Raw genomic sequence first — 21,415 nt, forward strand, 5'->3', positions numbered from 1 at the left:
TGTATATCAAAAGATTCCAGAAAACCCATCAAGAATATTTTTTGTTTTTTTTGGGTTAGTAATGTAATAATTAAAACCCATGGTGAGCCCCATCAGGACTTCCAGCCCCCATGGTGAGCCTCTCTATCTTTCTGAGGTAACTGTCATGCCCAATATTACAGTACATGCTGTATGATATTTCAGGATGTTCCTTGTCTTGGACCAGAAGGTGCTCTGTCACCTCACAAAGCTAAACTACAACATTCCGAACAACGTTACACACGTACATGTGTTGTTAATTAATGGTCGTCTCCCTGGTGTTAATTAGTGTTACATGTTGCCTTTGTGAATAGACACCCTGCCCTGACCTTCACATGCCAGGCCTCCACATCATTAACATCACCAATAGCTAGGTATACACCTGTCATACAGCACCAGTAGCTAGGTATACACCTGTCATACAGCACCAGTATCTAGGTATATACCTGTCATACAGCACCAGTATCTAGGTATACACCTGTCATACAGCACCAGTATCTAGGTATATACCTGTCATACAGCACCAGTATCTAGGTATATACCTGTCATACAGCACCAGTATCTAGGTATATACCTGTCATACAGCACCAGTATCTAGGTATACACCTGTCATACAGCACCAGTATCTAGGTATATACCTGTCATACAGCACCAGTATCTAGGTATATACCTGTCATACAGCACCAGTATCTAGGTATATACCTGTCATACAGCACCAGTATCTAGGTATACACCTGTCATACAGCACCAGTATCTAGGTATATACCTGTCATACAGCACCAGTATCTAGGTATACACCTGTCATACAGCACCAGTATCTAGGTATATACCTGTCATACAGCACCAGTATCTAGGTATACACCTGTCATACAGCACCAGTATCTAGGTATATACCTGTCATACAGCACCAGTAGGGACAAGGAGGCTGATTCTATCACTACTCCTGCAAGAGTGGCAGCAGGTATTAATTATATACTATATCCCCCTAAACTAAAGGGACAACAAATCCGCCCCCACCACTACCCCCACTAGAGAAGGGGGCAGAACCTAGAAAACTGGGAGATAATTAAATTATTGAATAATTTACAGCCAGGATTATTTAACTACAATCAAGTCAGGAGTAGGACAGAGAGTACCAGGAGAAAAGCAACCGCCCAACAGTCAGTACATGACAATGGCCCTACAAAGGATACTATCAATCCCCTAGCTCTACTACCAAAATGGGGACAGTGATACAATATAACCCCCCAGAATTAAAGGAGTCTGGCCATGCAAGAAAACAGCATGCCCTATATATTGGGGGTTTGAAAAACAGAATTTGTGGCAGTTATTTTAAGCCCAAAGACGAAAGGAGACATGACCTGATGGAGCTAGGGAATGCAGCATTTGTGATAGCTGTTTTCACTACCAATATGTAGAGGGGTCAAATCCTTATCCAAAATTATTTGGGACATAGCTTTGAAAAGATGTAACCACCATCCCACCAGTGAGCTCTAAAGGGCGTGATCCTATCACCTCTTCCCCTTCTTTAATCCCTCCACTAATGGAGGGCCAAGGCAGGACCCCTATTAGGGAGATCAACCCCCCCACTAGGCCACTTGATACTATACCATCATCCAGCTAGGAGATATAGGGGCAGCTTACAAAACATATCAGATAGTATCAACCCCACAGGGAGGCGATATATTACTCTACAGGTTATATTCCCCCACAGGATGAGCCTAATAAGTAATTAATCAGTCACTGATTGGAAGCTCTTAGTAATAATTATACCCCCACAGGGAGCTAGTGGGCCTGAGCAACTTAATACCTACATTGCACCCCCCCCCCACTATTAGGAGGGAGCAAAATACCGATTCTCTTTCATGAGATAGGATAAAAAATCTCTTTACCCCCACCACCCTAGCCATTAAAATGGAGGAGAACACTAATATTTTCAATTGATTGTTGCCTTTTTATAAGAAATAGTTAAAAATCTTACCATTATAGAATGATTTGGCTTTCCTAACATTAAACAACTAAGAGATAGACTTGCTATAGTCCCAGTGTGATCAGACCACTCACTGTACCACTCTATATTACTTCTGTCATCACATAGCCATTGTGTTCTGACCTTCACCTTCTTACACCGCCTATAATTACCTCCCCTTTTTATGTAGACACAAATCTTGTGTTAACTTACATTACTGAATTTATTGATATGTTAGACATGCTAAAGTCAAGACACCTAGTTTTTAAGCCTAACAGTTAGGGACAATAAAACAGGAGTTACTTCCCTTAGTCTATAAACTGCAAATCTGAGGAGAAATAGTGGGCTGCTCAGCAAGCCATCATACCATATTGTTATGTTATCAGTGATATCATTGGAGTAGGTTGGGGGTCATTAGAGGTCAAACAAGACAAAGAAATAAGTAATACTGGGAGTTATAAGTACCACCTGTAAGCATGCCAAGATCAAAGTGTTCCATCTCCTCCACACCCATACATTTGGCTAACACAAGTGATGTTAGTGCATGATATCATAGCATGATGTCATCAGTTTCAGCTGTCAGACTTAATGTATAGAAACAAACAAACAAGGAAAAAAAGAAATAGAAAAAACATCACGAAGGTAAAATGTTGAAATGGGACTAATTACACTCATTCTGGAAATAAAGAAAGAAAAAGAAAGATGAAAAGAAAGAAAATAATGCTAAGAGAGATACGAGGTAATACTAAATATGAATTTTTGAAGTTAAGAAAAAATACATAAAACTTTGAATTAACTTACTTCAGTGTCTCCCTGATATCGTCCTTAGCTGACAGAATTTTCTTTTCATCGTCGTCATCATCGTCGCCCTCCTGGGCCCGTCGTCGCTCCAGGATACTCGCTAACTCGGCATCTACGATGACACCAGAAGTTTGTTTCAGTGATGGAGTTCGTTTTAAAATTCCTTTTAATTTCTGTTCAGATACATCCACTTTACCTAGAGACTGTGTCCTCTTTAATGAAAGTGAGGCTGATGGTGGTAACTTTTTCCCGGCAGAGGAAACACGATCTCTAAAGGGAGATAATCTGCCGTCGGTATCTTGAGGATCTTTTTTCGGACCCTCAATCACAGCCTTAACCATTGGTTTTGAGATCTCCTTGGACTTTTCTACTGAAGCCCGTCGTATAACTCGTGCAGTGACTTTATTAGAAGTCGTAATCTGCTCTTGTGGAGCTATCACCTTTTCACTGACAGGCACCGTAGCCTCTTTTTGAACTTTGTTTATAAATTGAGCTACATCAGCGGGACTTTCGACATGTAATTTACTTAGAGAAGATGTCAGATTTTGATCACTAGATTCTGTTTTCGATTGTAGATTCTCACTTGACTCACATATATGGTCTATATCGGCCGTGACCTTGTCTAGGACAGCCAGACTTGTGTCGATAGCTGATAAATCCATGCGTACTGTACTCTCGCCGTCCGGTGATCCCCTCTCCATTTTAGTTATATCCTCCTTTGTTCGGGGTGACATTTTGTCCTGTTGTGACTGAGATATGACGTTTGGCACTGATGACATGTGTTGAGATTTATCATACTTATTACCACTACTTATCGACACTTCAGTTAAAGACATTTGTCGAGGAGCCAGCACCTCAGGCTCCGCAACATCCATCTCTTTCCGTCTAGAATTCAAGATGGCTGCCACTTCTTTGTCCACAATATTTTCACTAACACCTGGCACATACGCTCTAGACGAGTCCTTCTCCACACTTTTATCTGTGATTCTGTCCCGCTCTATTTGTTCACCTTCCTGTTGCTGGATAGTCACAACCTCCTGTCGCTTACTCAACACCGCTGCCAACTCGGGCGATGGTTTGTCCATGTGCTCATTCCATACTTCATCCGATTTCCCAGAAGGCACTACAGGAAGTGGAACTCTTTCTGTTGAACTTGGACTTTGCCTCCGCATGAAATCAGACTTAAAGCTACCTGACCTCTGAACTGTGGCTATCCCACGATCCTCTTGTACAGGACTACCCCGTACACGGAGACTTTGAGTTCGTTCAGGCGTACGCCGTGTCCTCTCAGTGTTGGACTCATCACTACTGGTTACAGCACAAGCTTCTTGACGACGTAGACTAAACTTCCGTCGCGGTGATACTGGGACTGGTTCAGACTCGGAGCTGGACTGCTCCGAGCTTGAGAACTTTTGTAAAAGAGACGAGAAATCCTTTTGTCTAGCGATTCGTTTTGGTGACTTATTAGCATCCTCTGTTTGCTTGGTTGTAACACTGTTATCACGAGAACGATCACTATCGCTAGAAAAGATGGAAATTCCAGACGACACCTGAAAATTTTTTAAAAAATAACATTATTAACTTACAACATTAAATTTAAAATCGCTTCACTGATGACATATACCTCTTCAGTAAATTACTGCTATTATTAAATCCTCAAAATTTTCATTAAAAGTGATAAACTTCAAAGTATACAAGTGCAAAAATTGTGTAAAAAAGTCCTTCCACATGTGCTGACTCTACAAAAGGAATAAAGCACCTGTATAACTCACCTGTACATGTATGGTCTTTATGAATAGGTATGTTTAATTTAGTCAAGTATTGCGTTTTTAAGGAAGAGCTTTTATTGTGAAAACATTATATTTTATTCATAAAGAAAGAAAACCATCTTAACCATTGATTACAAACAACAAAAGATTAAGTTTGGGTCCAGCTGATTATTCCAAAATAAAACCAGATTTGTCCACATTCAACGACCTTGAATGTTAGTTAAAGATTAGTTTAACAAAGGTGAAACAATGGAACTTTTCATAGTAAAACATTTAACTACCATATTCTACCAAGTAAACACACCACATAGGTCGAATACGGTTTAAAGAATCAAACTTTATAAAGCATCTGAAAATGTGACCTTGTTAAGTGGGTCAAGGTCATTACCTTTACAAGTCTTTTAGCAAGGTGAATTTAGGGGATTTCATCATCTTTGACACATGCTACATTGCAGTTAAATTAAATTACCAATCAATTCTCTATCTTGTTATTTTATAGCCATAAATCACTTTTGCCATAGTTAATTTTTGTCAAATCATTAATAACATTGACATCTAGCCCAAAACCCATTTTTGTTCAGGTAGACTATCAACCTGTTGGTATATATTTGTTTACTTATGTTATATTCCGATCATTTCTTACTCGTAATGTTTGTCTGACTTGGATACAATACATACCTTTGACGGAATATTGAATCGTGACGGCAGCAATTTGTCGAGAACAGAAGATCTGGGTTGGACATGCTCTTCAATGTGAGAGTTAGATGTACGTGCACTGTTAGGACCATGCTGGGAAGTGTGGAGAGGGTAGCGCAACGACACGCCCTGTCAACGGGGAGGGGCAAAAAATAGAACACAAAATCACACACAATTAATTGTAAACTCGGACCAAAAGTCAACTCAAAGGTCAAAGATCAGAGTAACAGATTTATCTGTATATTGCCAGTGATCAGAACATCATGCTCAAATTAAGGGTTTTTTAATAAACTTATTTTTACATTAATAGATTTTAGTGATTCACTGATTTATTTTGTGCAGTTATTGCCCCTTAGCTAATTAAACATATACTTTTATCATATTCAAGTTTCATTTACATTATGGGCAGCTTAGATTTTAATAATGGCTTCCTAGATAGGTAATTAAAACATTGTTCTTTAGACAAATATTTATCAAAGAGAAACAGTCTAATTATTAAATATTTGTTTAATATTTATAAATTTACAACAACAAATAAATTCATCAAATTTACAGATCTCAAATACAAATTATTGCAAAACTTTTATCCTACATTAAACTTGTTTACAATGACAACTTTTTTCCAATACCTAAAATTATTTTTTACTTATATTTACTTTTAATATTCATTTTTATTACATTTCTTTTTGTATAAACAACAAACATCCCAACACAATTTTATATAGAAAATTTATAAACACACTTGGCACTCTTTAGAAAAACACACATCATGCAAAAAACAAAATTTTAGTATAATATTTTCTTTTAAATTCATTTTTGGCATTTTTTTTTTTTTTTTTTTTTTTCAAAATTAAAGGTAAAACAGGGCAGGGGAGATAATTCAAAACATTCCATTAAAAAATCTGGCAAAATAATTTTCTGGAAGAACAACAACAAAGATCAAACACAATTTGTGAGGGATTTGTCAACAGTGAATGAAAGGTAGAAACTGGGATAAAGACAGATCTTCGTTTTTACTAATCATAACAAGGCGACGGTTTGTCAACAAATGTTGCGTTCATATTGTCTACAAGGAAAAAAGATGAAGGCAAAGGTATATATTTTACATTTAGGGTTCTAGCTGTATTTTGTTAAAAATGTCCCTATCTTTCACTCACATAAAGCAAAACTTAAGAAAAAGATAACAACAAATATTTCTATGGTAGGTATTGATCCCCCCCTACCCCTCCTCCCCTTTTTTTGGTTTCTTTTAATTTCATTTTTTATGCTTGCTTGAAACTTTATTAAATAAATGATACCATTTCATCAACAAATGTCAGGTTTCGAAGGTTCCTATTAGGTTACCTCCCTTTACAGGGTTTGATTTCAATGATACTAGATTTGAATTTCGATTTTGTTTCAAAGGAGTTGAAAACCACACCAAAATAAAGATTCGGCCAATTGTGTCAACAAGCTTTGGGATCAAGATATTTTTTCATATGTTTCCCTAAATTATTTAATTCTAGTGTCACTGTATTTGTGCAAATGAAATAAATTGTTTTAGCACATTAATTTGCACATAGCAGTGATTGTGAAAAGTTAAACTTTAACAAATAATAATAAAAACATGTGCAAGTTAATTAATTTGTGGAACTAATTGATAAATAGTGATAAAACCAAGTGAACTTTAATGCTATGTTTGTGAGTTAAAATGAAAGCTTTGTGGTATATATTGAATGATTTTACAATTAAATAACGTGTTTTTAATTTCAACAACATCAACAGTTTCAAACAATAAACCTTTAAATTGAATACAATTGTTAATTCAAATAACAGCATTCAATTCCAAAACAATATGTGAATACACAATTCTAATTTCATTTAAATATTACACACATTTCAAAAAGTTCTTTAATCCAAAAACAACTGGCACAAAGTGATTATATTCAGAAGACTTACCGATTTAGACGACTGACATTCCGATGACGTTGAATCGTCTTTAGATGATGATCTGTCATCTCCCCCTTCTAAAGCTTTCCTACCAACATCTGAAACAACCAAAATTCAAGATAACATCAACCAATGTCCTTAAATAAGGAATGAAAGCTGTCAAAATTAAAACATTTGTAAAATTCATCATGATATTCTTGGCATAGAGCGGTTATTAGAGATTAGATACAGCAAAAACAGTTCAAAGAAACCTCTGGGAACCATTGAAATCACTTTGCTATATACATATTACTTACTGAAATAAGAACCTTGATAGGGAATGGAAAGTACATACAGAAATAAGTTGTAAGTGTGTTCATTATAAATATATTTTACTGTATCTTTCGGGGTTGGGACAAGGGGCTGTTTTTTTTCTTCTTCTTTTGTTCCATTTATAGAAATGAGATCTTTGTTTAATGCAATGGGAGTACGTAGTTTAACTTTCACTATATAACCCACTCCTCATTTCATAGCTTGGGAAAGAAATTGACATATTGGTTTTTAAGCTGCTATATCTTGATTTTGATCATTTTTCTGTTTTTTTGTATGAAATGTCTGTGTAATGTTATAATGCATGGATTTACAAAAGTCTGTGGCTTATCTATAGAGATCAAGATGTCTGCATCACTTTGACAATACATGCATGCCAGGTCAACATTTTAAGAAGCTTACCAAATTAATTTAAAACTTTATTGGCTTCCTTTATGAGTACAAAGTATTCCACTAAAAATTCTGTAGAACAATACTAACCATTACACGAGTATATCATGTTCATATAGGTACTAATTACAGGTGAAAACACAGGTGTGACTTATGAGGTAGGTAACAGTACGGAATGTACAAGCTGTTACGCCTGGTGTATAACTACCAGGTTAAGATTTCGCCTCTCCCACGTTTTTTATTACTATTGTGTCACCCTAACGTGGCCTGTCATTAATATTTGTACACAAAACACGCTAGAATCATAGCCATGGTTATATTAAAGAAGACTTTCACTGCTGGATAATGTCTAATATGTGTTAAGGCAGTATCCTATACTCTATCCAATATACAACCCTATTTATCTCCTTATACAGAAGAGTTCCATATTTATTACATTATGTGGTAAAAACCTGAATAAGTTTAACATATGAATGCTAGTAACGAAGATTTTGTTTAATGCATGTAGACCCAAATTAAAGAACCTACTCACATAAAGGGGAGATAACTCCTAAAAATACTACAACAGAGGACATTTTACAATTGATAGGTTTTTTTTACCTGCACAATCAATAATATACCTTACAGAACTTGAAGGGTATAAGAGATGTAAACTTTATTAGAGTACTTCAACCTACTATCTTTTCCAATAAAAATAACTTTAAACTTCAGAAATCATTCAAGGGAGGAAACTTATGAAAACCAAATACTCATACATATATATATAGAGAGAGCATTAAACAAACATTGAGATTTGTACTCTGGCCACATTTAAAATATTCAAATCCTCATTTATTATTTCCTCTTCAAAGTTTTAAACAGCCCCCTGGTTTGTCACAACAATGTAAAATGTTACACAATAATAAATTGTGTACAGGGACCTTGGTGTGAATCTGATCTCCTGGCCAGAAAAAAAGTCGAGGAAAGAGCTTTTATAGTTTCCTCAGAACATTACACCCACTAGGAATCAAACGCATTACTTCTTTTACAGAAGTTCTCACATCTTCAAGTACAATAGTTCTGTCATCACAGTTCAAAGAAGACTATAACATATTCTCTACAAACTTCTTTTTATCTTGCTTAACTTAATACAACTGAAATGATGAACTCAGAACTACATACTATATCAGTTTCAGATCGTTGACCTATATGAAGATGTGTGAGGTGTAAATTTTAATCCCTACCCAGGGCATATTATACATGTCTCAGGAGAAGCTCTTTACTTATAATGCATATAAAGACCTTAGCTGTCACGATTGTCCTTGGGTAAGAAACTCTGTCATTTATACATAGCTATAGAAACACAAGTTAAGTCTTCAACCTGAAAAAAAAAATATCATAAGAAACTACAATGAAATCCAAGGAGTATCTCAAGGGAGATAACCAGGGTTAATTTTAATTAGGGGGTTCACCATAGAGTTATCTACCTTGATAAACATTCTCACAGAAGTTCTTGCATCATTGTTATTGAAGCTTTGAAATTCCTGCAAGAATAAACTGGTTTTTATTTTGGTGATAAACTTAAATTTTACACAAGATCATTGAAGCCCTGACTTATTCCCATATTAAATCAGGATGCGACACTGACGGGATATATTATAGACATGGGTAACAATATTATAAATACCAAACTTCTCCAATTGATGGTAGGGGAGATATCAAAAAATACAACATTTTTGCTTGATAAGTTTTTCTCAGTGTTGCAATAGTTTAACTGAAACCAGAAAATTTCTAAATGTAAGATTTCAACCACAACTAATCATTTCATACACCGTTTACCCCTATAATAAGCAGAATATGAACTGATAATGCATGGTAATATACTCAAAACCATCAAAGGATTAGGAGATGGTATGTATGGAATCAACAGGTGGAAATAAGCTCAAATGTAAAGTTTTTCTCTGACACCAATTAGCCGAGTTGAGTGTACCAGTTCGTGTCTGTCTGTGGTTGTGTTTCGACTACTCCAAAGTGTGAAAATTGGCTAATCACAAGTCTAACCAGATTAAGGTTTTTATTTATCTATGTTCAAACATTTTAATGCCACTTAAGTGGAGAATACTTCTTAACTTTCATCTGTTATTATCAACTGGTATAAAATTTGAACAATTCAATGTTTTGAATGCTATCAAACTGTGAGAATGCATAGCAATTACATATCTTGCACATTTATCATATATATATATATATATATGCAGGAATTTCCTCAAAACCACAATGGATATTTTTTTTTTTCATTAAAACATTGTAGAAAGGACGATCTGCTATCCCAACGTAATCCATCTTCAACCTATACACTGACTCCTTGAACTTTATCAGCATTATATTAGTTCATGAAAAATGACCTTTAAATTTCATCACAAGAAAAACCTGATACGCAAATTAGTCTTAATAACATAATGTATTTATCTTACGACCACAATAAATATGTATTTAACCTTCTCACCCCTACAATTACATAAGGTGAGTCCATTAACAGCCTGCTCTGTGCACTGACCCGGAGAGTTCATTGTTACAAATAGGGGTTACACCACCACATGCTGAAAGAATTAGTACGTGTTTACCAATAGTAAATTTATCTTGTATACTTACAATAAACACCATGGATAATGTATCCAAATAGCGAGAGAATCCATCGGAAAAATGCTCCTAGGCCTCTCATAATGTCGGCATACTCCATGGTTTTGAATTAGTTGGAATTTGTTTTCAAAACTATATGAATACCTGGCAGGTACTTTATATAATATCACAATCAGATGTCAACTTTCTCCTTGCTTTCACCTTCAACTTGTTGCTGGCAAAGCCACAATCAAACGATGATAACAAAAATGTATTTTAAAGCAGGAATATGTGCATTTCATGATACTGTTGTCAATTTCATGTCTGGTTTCCATGGCAATGTACATTGCAGCACTTCTTCAACATGAAATCTGTTTTGTGTAACGGTATTAGTATCAGTTCATTAACAGCTAGAATATAATACACATTGTTTGTTTCAGCGTACGTGATTCTATCCTTCTGTTGCTTTTATCTAACAAGACCTCTTGTAAAGTGAAACTGGCTATGAAATCTCCTGCAGGTACGCATTGCCAAAGCAAGAAACGTCGTATAAATGCAATATATCCCAGCAAATAATTATCGTTGATATTAACGACTTTACAAATGAAGACATCCTGCCATGATATAAACACTCTTTTGATTTAGAAGATCTTCAGAATAAACACAACTTCTAAAACAGATACAAAATTCTTCACGTGTCCAAAGGTATGGTCATAACTTCTCTTTCTTGTTTCACCAGAGTTCACATAAAGGACATTTTTTTGGTTTTTCAGATGAAATCCATGGCTCTGCAAACAGGTTTCTTGCCACATGTGTTTCGGCTTGTAAACAGATCAAGCTCTGCCAATCGTCATAGGAAGAACTGTAGATATATATATACCTATAGGAATACACAGGTAACTGGTTATAGGGTCAACATACGTATGCTTGTAACAGTACTTACTGTATATATACACATCGATACTAAAAGCAATGTAGCGTATGTATATTCCCAAGTATCCAGGTATACTTTTCTCGTCGTTCCAGCTGAGTTTATTCCATTTTTATTCCATTTTTATGCTTCAGAATGATGATATCAGCAAATGGCTATCACATACCTTTTAAAATCAATTTAAATTGTCGTAAAATATTTTTCTTTCTGGAATGGGCGAGACCTTCCTTTTAGCGTATTCAGTATCCGATATGGTTTATTCCGGGTGAGAGTCGAACAATACCTATTGTATTTAGACCGATTCAGTTAGGTCAAGTCAAGTTGAAATTGAAAAGCGAATGCCTCAATTTAAAATCCATTGTTACATTCTTAAACTATTTATGTATATCAATAACTTAATATGACCAGAAATGCACGGCTGTACATTTAAACTTCTGATCAAGCTGAGATTGAGACAGGCATTTCCTGTTTATATTATTTATATAATAGGTAAACACCAGCTTGGTGGAAATTGTGCTGAATAATCTTCCTGACTATCAATATTTATTGGAGTGATAAAAAACATTGTTTGACTTCTAAGTGCCAAATTGCATTTAAATTATATCTTCACATGCAATAGAAGAAAAATGATTTTTTTTTTTTTTTTTCACCAATTGCTATTTTGTAATTGTTATACATAATACTGGATCAAATCCTCATGTTGTCAATGTCTGCGGGTTAGAACGAACATAGATTAACATTTTTCAAGTGAATACCTTGTAAACAAAGTTTGGATACAGTCTAGAAAAGATAATCACAGGTGTCTAAACACTTGAGATTTGATGTTTCGGATCTCATTTGGTATTTGTTTTGTTACTTAGAGTCCAAATTTGAAACCTACTCTCAATATGATCTGGAATTTCACCCATCACGACACTCACATAGCGAGTGTTCATCGGATTCTACCTTTAGTTAGAGTAAGCGCGTACTTAAGCAGTTCCTGTACAAGCACTGATCAACCAATGAGAGGGGAGGGGGGGGGGGAGGATTAAAATGGATTTGGGGTTGGAGGGATGGTTTTGTTAATTTGTTGACATATGGTAGTGTAGATGGAATAATATATATGGATTTATATATAGTAATAGGTCATCTATTGATGGTTATAATAGGTGAGTTTAATTAGTAAGTTGAATAACGAATATTCCAGCAAGAAGAAAAGTTTTAAAGTGAAGTGAAATAGTGTATATGTGCGGTGTGGAGATTGTAATGAAAATGACATTGTATAAATATTTTACATAGGATTCTGGAACAAAAGCAGATTTACTCAAAAATATCTTGTATTCTTTTTAATTTGGTGATTGTATTATATTTATCTTGCCGTTTTCTAATGGTTTATTTCAATTTATTCAATTCAATGAGAGTTAGTTATAATTTCAAATCACAAGTTGTGCAAAAATATTATTCGGGGGGGGTTTGTTACATTTCATTGCAAGAAACAGGTCGTTCCAATTAGTTAACTGCATATAGTAATGTTTCATCAAAACCTGAATAGTTTAATGCCTATAAATGGTTACTTGTATATACGATAAATGTCTTCTTGTAAAATTAAGGTATCTCACACACAGATCTGCGAACTCGTATGAGCTCATCAACTAACGATTGACTAAGTTTGTTGTATTTCCTACAGCCCTACTATCAACATAATATAAGTATGCCACCAAACCAATATCATACAGCTCTATATATCACAACACCTCATACGGTTTTACACAAAAAGAGGATTATCCACGAATGAATTTATAATATGGTCTGTATACTGTCCTTGTAACCCCCTAAACTGCCATAGACTCTCAATCTCATCATGTTGCATTCTTAATTCACATTGATCTTACTCAAGTTACCATCCACAGAAATTTATCTTGCGGTATCCTTGTCTGCAGAAGTTCACCTTGATTCCGAAGTAACATAATAAATCTTTACTGGTCTCATGTTACGATCCGAGGAAACTCCAAAAAAAACTCTTGTCTGACCTTGATCTATTAGTGTTAATACATAGCAGCTTCGTTTTAATCCTCAGGTCGTTTTCTTTCCAAATTAGTCCTGTAAAATCGTCCAGTGTATACCGCTTGATACGAGCGTCCAGAGAAAACTGTCATAAATTACGATACATTGTCCGCTTCACCTATAAGCTGATCAAACTCAAATGCCCGCCAGGTATCTATGTATAGTCTATAGGTTTGTGGTGTTTTAAATACACAAAGCAAAAAACAAAATAATATACTTTTAAAGTACTTCTGGTATAGCTGTTGACAGCCAGTGTGTCTGGTATATTATACAGTATAGGAAGGATTGTGGCTGAGAGATATATACCTCAAATGTGTATAACACATGTGTAGTGTGTTTCAAAAGCCCAATGGCTTTAATCTTCTACTGTGACAATTCAATCGGCAGAAAAAAATGTCTTCAAATTAAAAATTAAAGAAAAAATTGTACATGCTTCATGTAGTTCGATTGAATATTTTCAGCTTGCTTTGAAAACCAATAGCGGATATTTGAAAATAGTACAAGTAGTTAAGATTCACTCGACAGTGAAACTCCGGATCAGTTTCAATCGGAACACCTTTAAAATGAAATTTACTCTATCGTTGAAATTGTGTACTTTGTATGCAGACCATGCATGTAATGGATTGAGAGCATTGACCTTTCAGGTCAGGAAGCCTTTGAAAGATACATTTACACAATAGTCACGTAATTCTCAATGCATTGTTTGTGGGAAAATAATTGACAATATAAATATATATAAGTAAACAATACATTAGCAGCTGCATATAAATCATACAACTTTTCTTTCATCCTGATAAATTGCCCCCGAAAATAAAATATTTTTTATTGACAAAATTTTTGATATTTCTTATTTTGTTTATACATAAGGATTTTCATATATTTATTTTTTTATTTTTAATGTTTTTAATTTGCTTTTAACCTTTGAGGATCACAGTCAATGTTCTATGTACCAGTTAGGTGTCATACAGAGAAGCCATGCATGATTTACAGCGATAAACTAAATGATGCCTGCATACTGGTATATTTCGCTCTTTTTACAACCATATAATATTTTTTTAAGCATACAAACCTCACTCGGATGGCATTTTTATAGCTTTAATATACTGGCAACTTTTTATAACTATATATATGCAGAGTCAAACCTATAGTCAAATCTGTCGACATTTCTTTTAAGACCATCCAAGGGGCTAGTTATCTGCCCGTGCTGGTATGTAATGATTGTGACGTCATTTGTTTGCAAGCATAGCATCATTTATTTCAGAGAAAACAATGTAAGTTTCACCTCACACATACTATCACAACCAATATCTTCCATCAAGGGAGATAATTTTGTAATGTGCAAATTAAGACAAAATAGCCAAGAGTTATACACAGGTTAAATTGCCTTGGAAATTATGGTCATGACACAGGAATCCTAAAAGGTCTTATTTAGCAGGTGGTTGTTATACAGAGGTGGTCTCTATGGCAGGTTTTTCTGTGCATATGTTACTTTGTCACAACCAATGTTCAGTAAACTCTGACTTTTTTTAAATAACACCGATTCAGGGTAATTTTTGAAGCCAACGGTTGAAAAAATCAATTTCAGGAATTTTTTTTCAGTTTTTATAAGTAGAAATAACTCTACACCTTTAACAATATGACCAGCTTTTTACATGTAATTATAATATTACATGTATTAACACATAATACATTAAGTATTTCATTTCATATTGGAATCGCTAATAAATCTATACATGAACCATGTTAACCTTGTTTTGTAGAAACATTTTCAAAGCTGGCGACCGAAAAAGATTTTCGGAATATTTTGTTTGGTTTACATATAAGAATGCCTTTTAAAACTTAACAATATAATCTGTTTTGATATGTGTATTATAAAGTGTATGGATATCATATTTGAATCACCTTATAATTCTATACCTGTAGCTGGGTAGTATAGCCTTGGTTTGTACGATATGTATTATACAGACCTTAGCTATTTGTTGTGATTACAATACAACTTGTCAACAACAACAGATCAGCGCGATGATTATCCCACCGTAATACACATTTCTCAGTGTAAATAAAAACAAGAAAGCTCGATTGTGTGCTACTGGCCTCTCAGGTGAAAAAAGAAACACACCTGGTGCTAACGATCTCGTATGAATGATGATTTATGTTCGGTTTCCATGATGTGTATTGGGGAATTATAGTGTGTATTACACCAGTTTACACCAGGGGAGGTTAAAATACAGGTACGATTCTCACCTGCTAATTACTCTCTTTTTACCTTGGTATGATTATCTCTTTCAGTTCGTTATTATTCCATTTCATGTCTATTTATACACAAAACACCTGGCATAAAATAAAGGCTAGAAGCGATCACGAAAAAGTCTAGAAATTAATGAAAAATGTGGTACAAAAATCACGTCAAATGATGACGTCATACTGGAAGGTGGGACTAATCGACGGTAAAGAGTACTTTATCTATGTCCTTTTGGGATCTTGAAACACCGGTATTGTTTGTAATCAGAACAATTTCAATACATGTACCGCAAAATCGCAAAAAAAAATATCTTCTCATCGAAAATAGTCAGTTATACAATATGAGTAATCAACGTACTCCATGCATACTTTTTCACAAAGAAGTGCAAAAAATGAACCAATCTTAGTCCATCATAAACTATAAATTGAGCATTTTATTAAGCAAACAAACTGTCTGATATAGTTTTAAATATTACATGTACAATTTTGGAGCTCCTTTATATTTTATTTCAATGGTATGAAAGTTAATTTATAGTTTTATTCACTCAGACGGTATGATTCATCTACAAAAATTTGTCGGGCTGAACAATCAAAATATTTTATAATTGTTGTAAATTGTCTTGTAGTATTTATGAATCTCTAAATCACAAACTTTGGTCTGGAAGTTATCAATACCAACAATGCCGCCCTCCTTATTTTCACAAGACATGCCATATCTTTATCTGTGTAGGAATGAAGAAAGTTGTAATAATTACATTTATTTATTGATATTATGTCAATACTCAAACTAAAAGACTGACACACACTTACTTTCCTTTGTATATGGTTTCAAACCTAAAGTTGTGTAACACAAAAACTTTACCTCAATCATGTTTCATGTAATATCTCAATCAATATTCTTTAAAATTCATTTAATTCCTGTGTACATACTTTGTACACAAACTATCGCAATGCCAATATCAGAATTTCAAATATTTTGCTATTCAAAAGTCTGAATTAGTCTAAATAATTTAAAAAAATTATCAAAACAATTTCTATTCAATTTTCCTTTTGTTATTGACAAGTACTTCACGATCATTCTTTCATTTTTTAAATTACAAAATGTGTATTTGATTTTAGATTTCAATATCCCCATTTTAAACACTACATCACTTTACCTGATATTTTAGTATGAATAACAACACCTTGGTTGTCCCTTAAATTATTATATGAAGATCAGATTAAAGAGGTTTTATAATAATTATTATAAAGCCAATTTATCCCATGATACAAGGTATTCACTAGGAATCTGAATATCAAGGGAGATAATTCTTACTACATCTGGTATTTAGTCTCTGTATGTACATAGAAATAATTGTATTTTGTAGAATACTCACCTGTTTTGTTACAGCTGTTGTGATTGGATAAGATCAAGGTGAAGGTCGATTTATAAATAACGTTTGCTGCATTTTCATGATTCCTTTCACAGGTTATTACATCCCAAAGACAAATTGGTGAAATATCTCTACACAATTTTAATTATCCCAATTAGTGTGCTTGATGTTCAGCATAATGTCTTTCATTCAGTAAATTATTGTCTGTTGGTAACACTTGACCTTTCAATATTGACACCTGACCTTTCTTCATCATATAAGCTGATCACAAATTGTAAAGGAAAATTTTAATGCTGCACTTTCTTCTTTAAAATATAATAAAAATTCAACTCATTCATCCCTGAAATTTTCATAATGGACTAATCTAATCTTTGATTTAGAGGAGCCTAAATGTGTCTTCAGGGATGAATTAGTTGACATTTTTCAAACACTGGTAACTATAACAAATGAAGAGACTCACAAGAATCCAGATATATACAATTTGTATGCATAATTTCCCTGCATAACTCAAAACAGTACATCACAGAATCAGTAACATATCTTTCAAACACCCAAATTCCTTGTTCAACTATTTTCAAAGAATGACCATTCCAGTATATCTACAACTTCCTGTATTCTGGCAGAATCTAACCTCACTATCTTTTTAGCTACATCTACCAATGGAGACAGACAAGCACACAATGAATTATTCATAATGCTGGCATACTTCCAAAGTGTGAAAATTGGCTAATCACAAGTCTAACCAGATTTAAGGTTTTTATTTATCTTTGTTCAAACATTTTAATGCCACTTAAGTGGGAGAATACTTCTTAACATTTCATCTGTTATTATCAACTGGTATAAAAATTTGAAACAATTCAATGTTTTGAATGCTATCAAACTGTGAGAATGCATAGCAATTACATATCTTGCACATTTATCATATATATATATATATATATGCAGGAATTTCCTCAAAACCACAATGGATATTTTTTTTTTTCATTAAAAACATTGTAGAAAGGACGATCTGCTACTCCCAACGTAATCCATCTTCAACCTATACACTGACTCCTTGAACTTTATCAGCATTATATTAGTTCATGAAAAATGACCTTTTAAATTTCATCACAAGAAAAACCTGATACGCAAATTAGTCTTAATAACATAATGTATTTATCTTACGACCACAATAAATATGTATTTAACCTTCTCACCCCTACAATTACATAAGGTGAGTCCATTAACAGCCTGCTCTGTGCACTGACCCGAGAGTTCATTGTTACAAATAGGGGTTACACCACCACATGCTGAAAGAATTAGTACGTGTTTACCAATAGTAAATTTATCTTGTATACTTACAATAAACACCATGGATAATGTATCCAAATAGCGAGAGAATCCATCGGAAAAATGCTCCTAGGCCTCTCATAATGTTGGCATACTCCATGGTTGTGAATTAGTTGGAATTTGTTTTCAAAACTATATGAATAACCTGACAGGTACTTTATATAATATCACAATCAGATGTCAACTTTCTCCTTGCTTTCACCTTCAACTTGTTGCTGGCAAAGCCACAATCAAACGATGATAACACAAAAATGTATTTGAAAGCAGGAATATGTGCATTTCATGATACTGTTGTCAATTTCATGTCTGGTTTCCATGGCAATGTACATTGCAGCACTTCTTCAACATGAAATCTGTTTTGTGTAACGCGTATTAGTATCAGTTCATTAACAGCTAGAAATATAATACACATTGTTTGTTTCAGCGTACGTGATTCTATCCTTCTGTTGCTTTTATCTAACAAGACCTCTTTGTAAAGTGAAACTGGCTATGAAATCTCCTGCAGGTACGGCATTGCCAAAGCAAGAAACGTCGTTTATAAATGCCATTATCCCATGCAAATAATAATATCGTTGATATTAACGACATTTACAAATGAAAGACATCCTGCAAGGATATAAACACTCTTTTTATTTAGAAGATCGTCAGAATAAACATATAAAACAGATACAAAATTCTTCACAAAGGAATGGTCATAACTTCTCTTTCTTGTTTCACCAGTGTTCACATAAAGGACATTTTTTTGGTTTTTTCAGATGAAATCCATGGCTTCTGCAAACAGGTTCCATTGCCACATGTGTTTCGGCTTGTAAAAACAGATCAAGCTCTGCCAATCCATAGGAAGAACTGTAGATCTGTGTTAGAAATATATCTTGCTAGTTGGGAAAACATACTTTAACTTGTTGAATCAGATCAATCTTGCATCTATAATACATAGTTAACGTGAAACCTATCTACTATCTATGGTATACAGACCGGCATGGTATCCGTGCTAGTCTTAGTCAACTGGTCACACCTATAGTCCAGATAATTACATGCATAGGACTGTTTCGCGACTACTTACAATTTGACCGGCATGGAACCGTGCTAGTCGATTTAAGATTTCCGGTCTCGGATTGATATTCACCGAATCTGTGCTGTGGTATAAACTATCAACCATTACATCATCACATGGACCACCAAGGTATCCGTGCCATCTAACCAGTTAAAAATACATACTTTTTAGTCTGGAACATTAATTCATCAGTTTGTGTTGTATGTCTATAGAAGTTCGTTATCTTGACCGGCATGGAAACGTGCTAGTTGAGTGAACACATATACAACCGACTGTTAACTCTATACCTAACAATGGACCAATCTAGGAAGAGACCCTGCCCTTCTCCTGGAGGAGATGAGTGTGCAAGATGCGATGGGAAACATTTTAACCAGAATGTTTATAGTCTGTAGTGGTTGCAACTTGAACTTCTGTCCTATATGCGCTAACGTTAAAGAAAGCGTTGTGAACTTAGTCGCGGATGGAGAAATGCCAGGATTTAGATGGTCATGCTTTGCATGCACCAACACACTACCAACTCTGAACAACATCAGCAGAACTTTGTCAGAAGTCAAGGATACAAACAACAGACGCTTGTCAAATTTAGAGAACAAAACCGCTTTGCTCAATACCAAAGTACACACTCTAAAAATGGAGCATGACGACAAAATATCACAGCTATCTAAGGATATAGAACAGGTACGCCTAACAGCTGTTAATGAAATATCATCAGATATTGAAAAAGTCATTGATGGCAGAGTGAGAGAATTAGATGACAGAAGGAGAAGGAATACAAATATAATCATATTCAACATCCCTGAGAAAACCAGAGGAGATGGTCAACAGAAGAAAAAAGAAGATGAAGATGACATCCGACTTCTGACTTCGAAAATAGGTATAGCAGATTTAGAGTTAATTACACACTTTCGACTCGGTAAATATGATGAAACTAAAACCAGACCACTGAAAGTAATTCTAGGGAACAAGCAACAGAGGAAAAAGATACTAGAAAACGTTATGAACATCTCTAAGAACTGTCCATCACACCTTAAAAAAGCTGCTATTAAACGAGACCAAACTAGGCAACAACGAGAGGAATTCAAAGAAAAAAAGACTAAGAAGACTCCACTTCCTAACACTAGTCAAACAATACCAAAGGTGCTTCATCACACCCACTTAGAATTGGACACAGAAAGCACAACAGACTTGTCCTCAACAAGGCACAGTCTCCCGATTTTCAGTCCTATCGGGATAAATCACCATCTTCAGGATAACAATCTATATTCCGAGTCTCACTATTATAATCTTGACACCTGTCATGACATCGACCCTGATCAGACTATCCTTGGGAATGCTCCAAACATGCAATTGTTCGCTACATCAGGGCAACCTAGCAGTGCAGAATAGGAGAATAGTTTTACCACTGTACATAGTGATTCTTTTAACGACCTTCTCATATTTTATTCAAATGTAGACATTTTATCTACTAGCAAGATGGATGAACTTCAGGAACTTGTAGAAAAATCATTACCCAGTATAATCCTACTCACTGAAATCCACCAAAAAAATAAGATATTACCTCTGGACAACAGTTTTTATAAAATACCTGGATTTAGATGCTTCACCAACAACAGCGAAGGACGTGGAGTAGCCATTTATATCTCGGAACAAATGACTGTCCAGCAAGTAAAATTTACAACAACCTTTGAAGAGTACCTAGCTGTTGAACTCAAGTTGAGTAATGGTGACAAGCTACTTATTGTGAATATCTACCGTAGCCCCAACAGCACAGCTGAGAATTTCAGCTACCTAACAAACTTAATGAGAGAAATGTCAACTAGAAACGCAAAACACATTCTGATCACTGGAGATTTCAACTTTCCTGAAATATAAATTGGACTGACTGGACAACATGTACGTCAGAAAACCATATATCTACTCGTTTCTTGGAGTGTGTTCGAGACACTTTTTTATACCAACATATCC

The 21,415-nt window shown here is 34.7% G+C and overlaps 1 protein-coding gene across 7 annotated transcripts in view; it reads right to left on the bottom strand.

Moving 5' to 3' along the window:
* The window catches only part of LOC138310846 (serine-rich adhesin for platelets-like), a 168,384-nt gene that overhangs the window by 46,555 nt on the left and 100,414 nt on the right, over nucleotides 1-21,415 (bottom strand). For 6 of the 7 annotated variants that reach the window (XM_069252172.1, XM_069252170.1, XM_069252171.1 and 3 more), the window contains exons 6-8: nucleotides 7,192-7,280; nucleotides 5,236-5,382; nucleotides 2,789-4,338 (exon numbers count right to left, since the gene is read on the bottom strand). In XM_069252172.1, the coding sequence (XP_069108273.1) occupies nucleotides 2,789-4,338; nucleotides 5,236-5,382; nucleotides 7,192-7,280 (1,786 nt within the window). The remainder of the gene's footprint in view (nucleotides 1-2,788; nucleotides 4,339-5,235; nucleotides 5,383-7,191; nucleotides 7,281-21,415) is intronic. The other variant, XM_069252173.1, reaches the window with a different exon arrangement.

This window comes from Argopecten irradians, chromosome 16, assembly GCF_041381155.1.
Source record: "Argopecten irradians isolate NY chromosome 16, Ai_NY, whole genome shotgun sequence".
Lineage (NCBI taxonomy): Eukaryota > Metazoa > Mollusca > Bivalvia > Pectinida > Pectinidae > Argopecten > Argopecten irradians.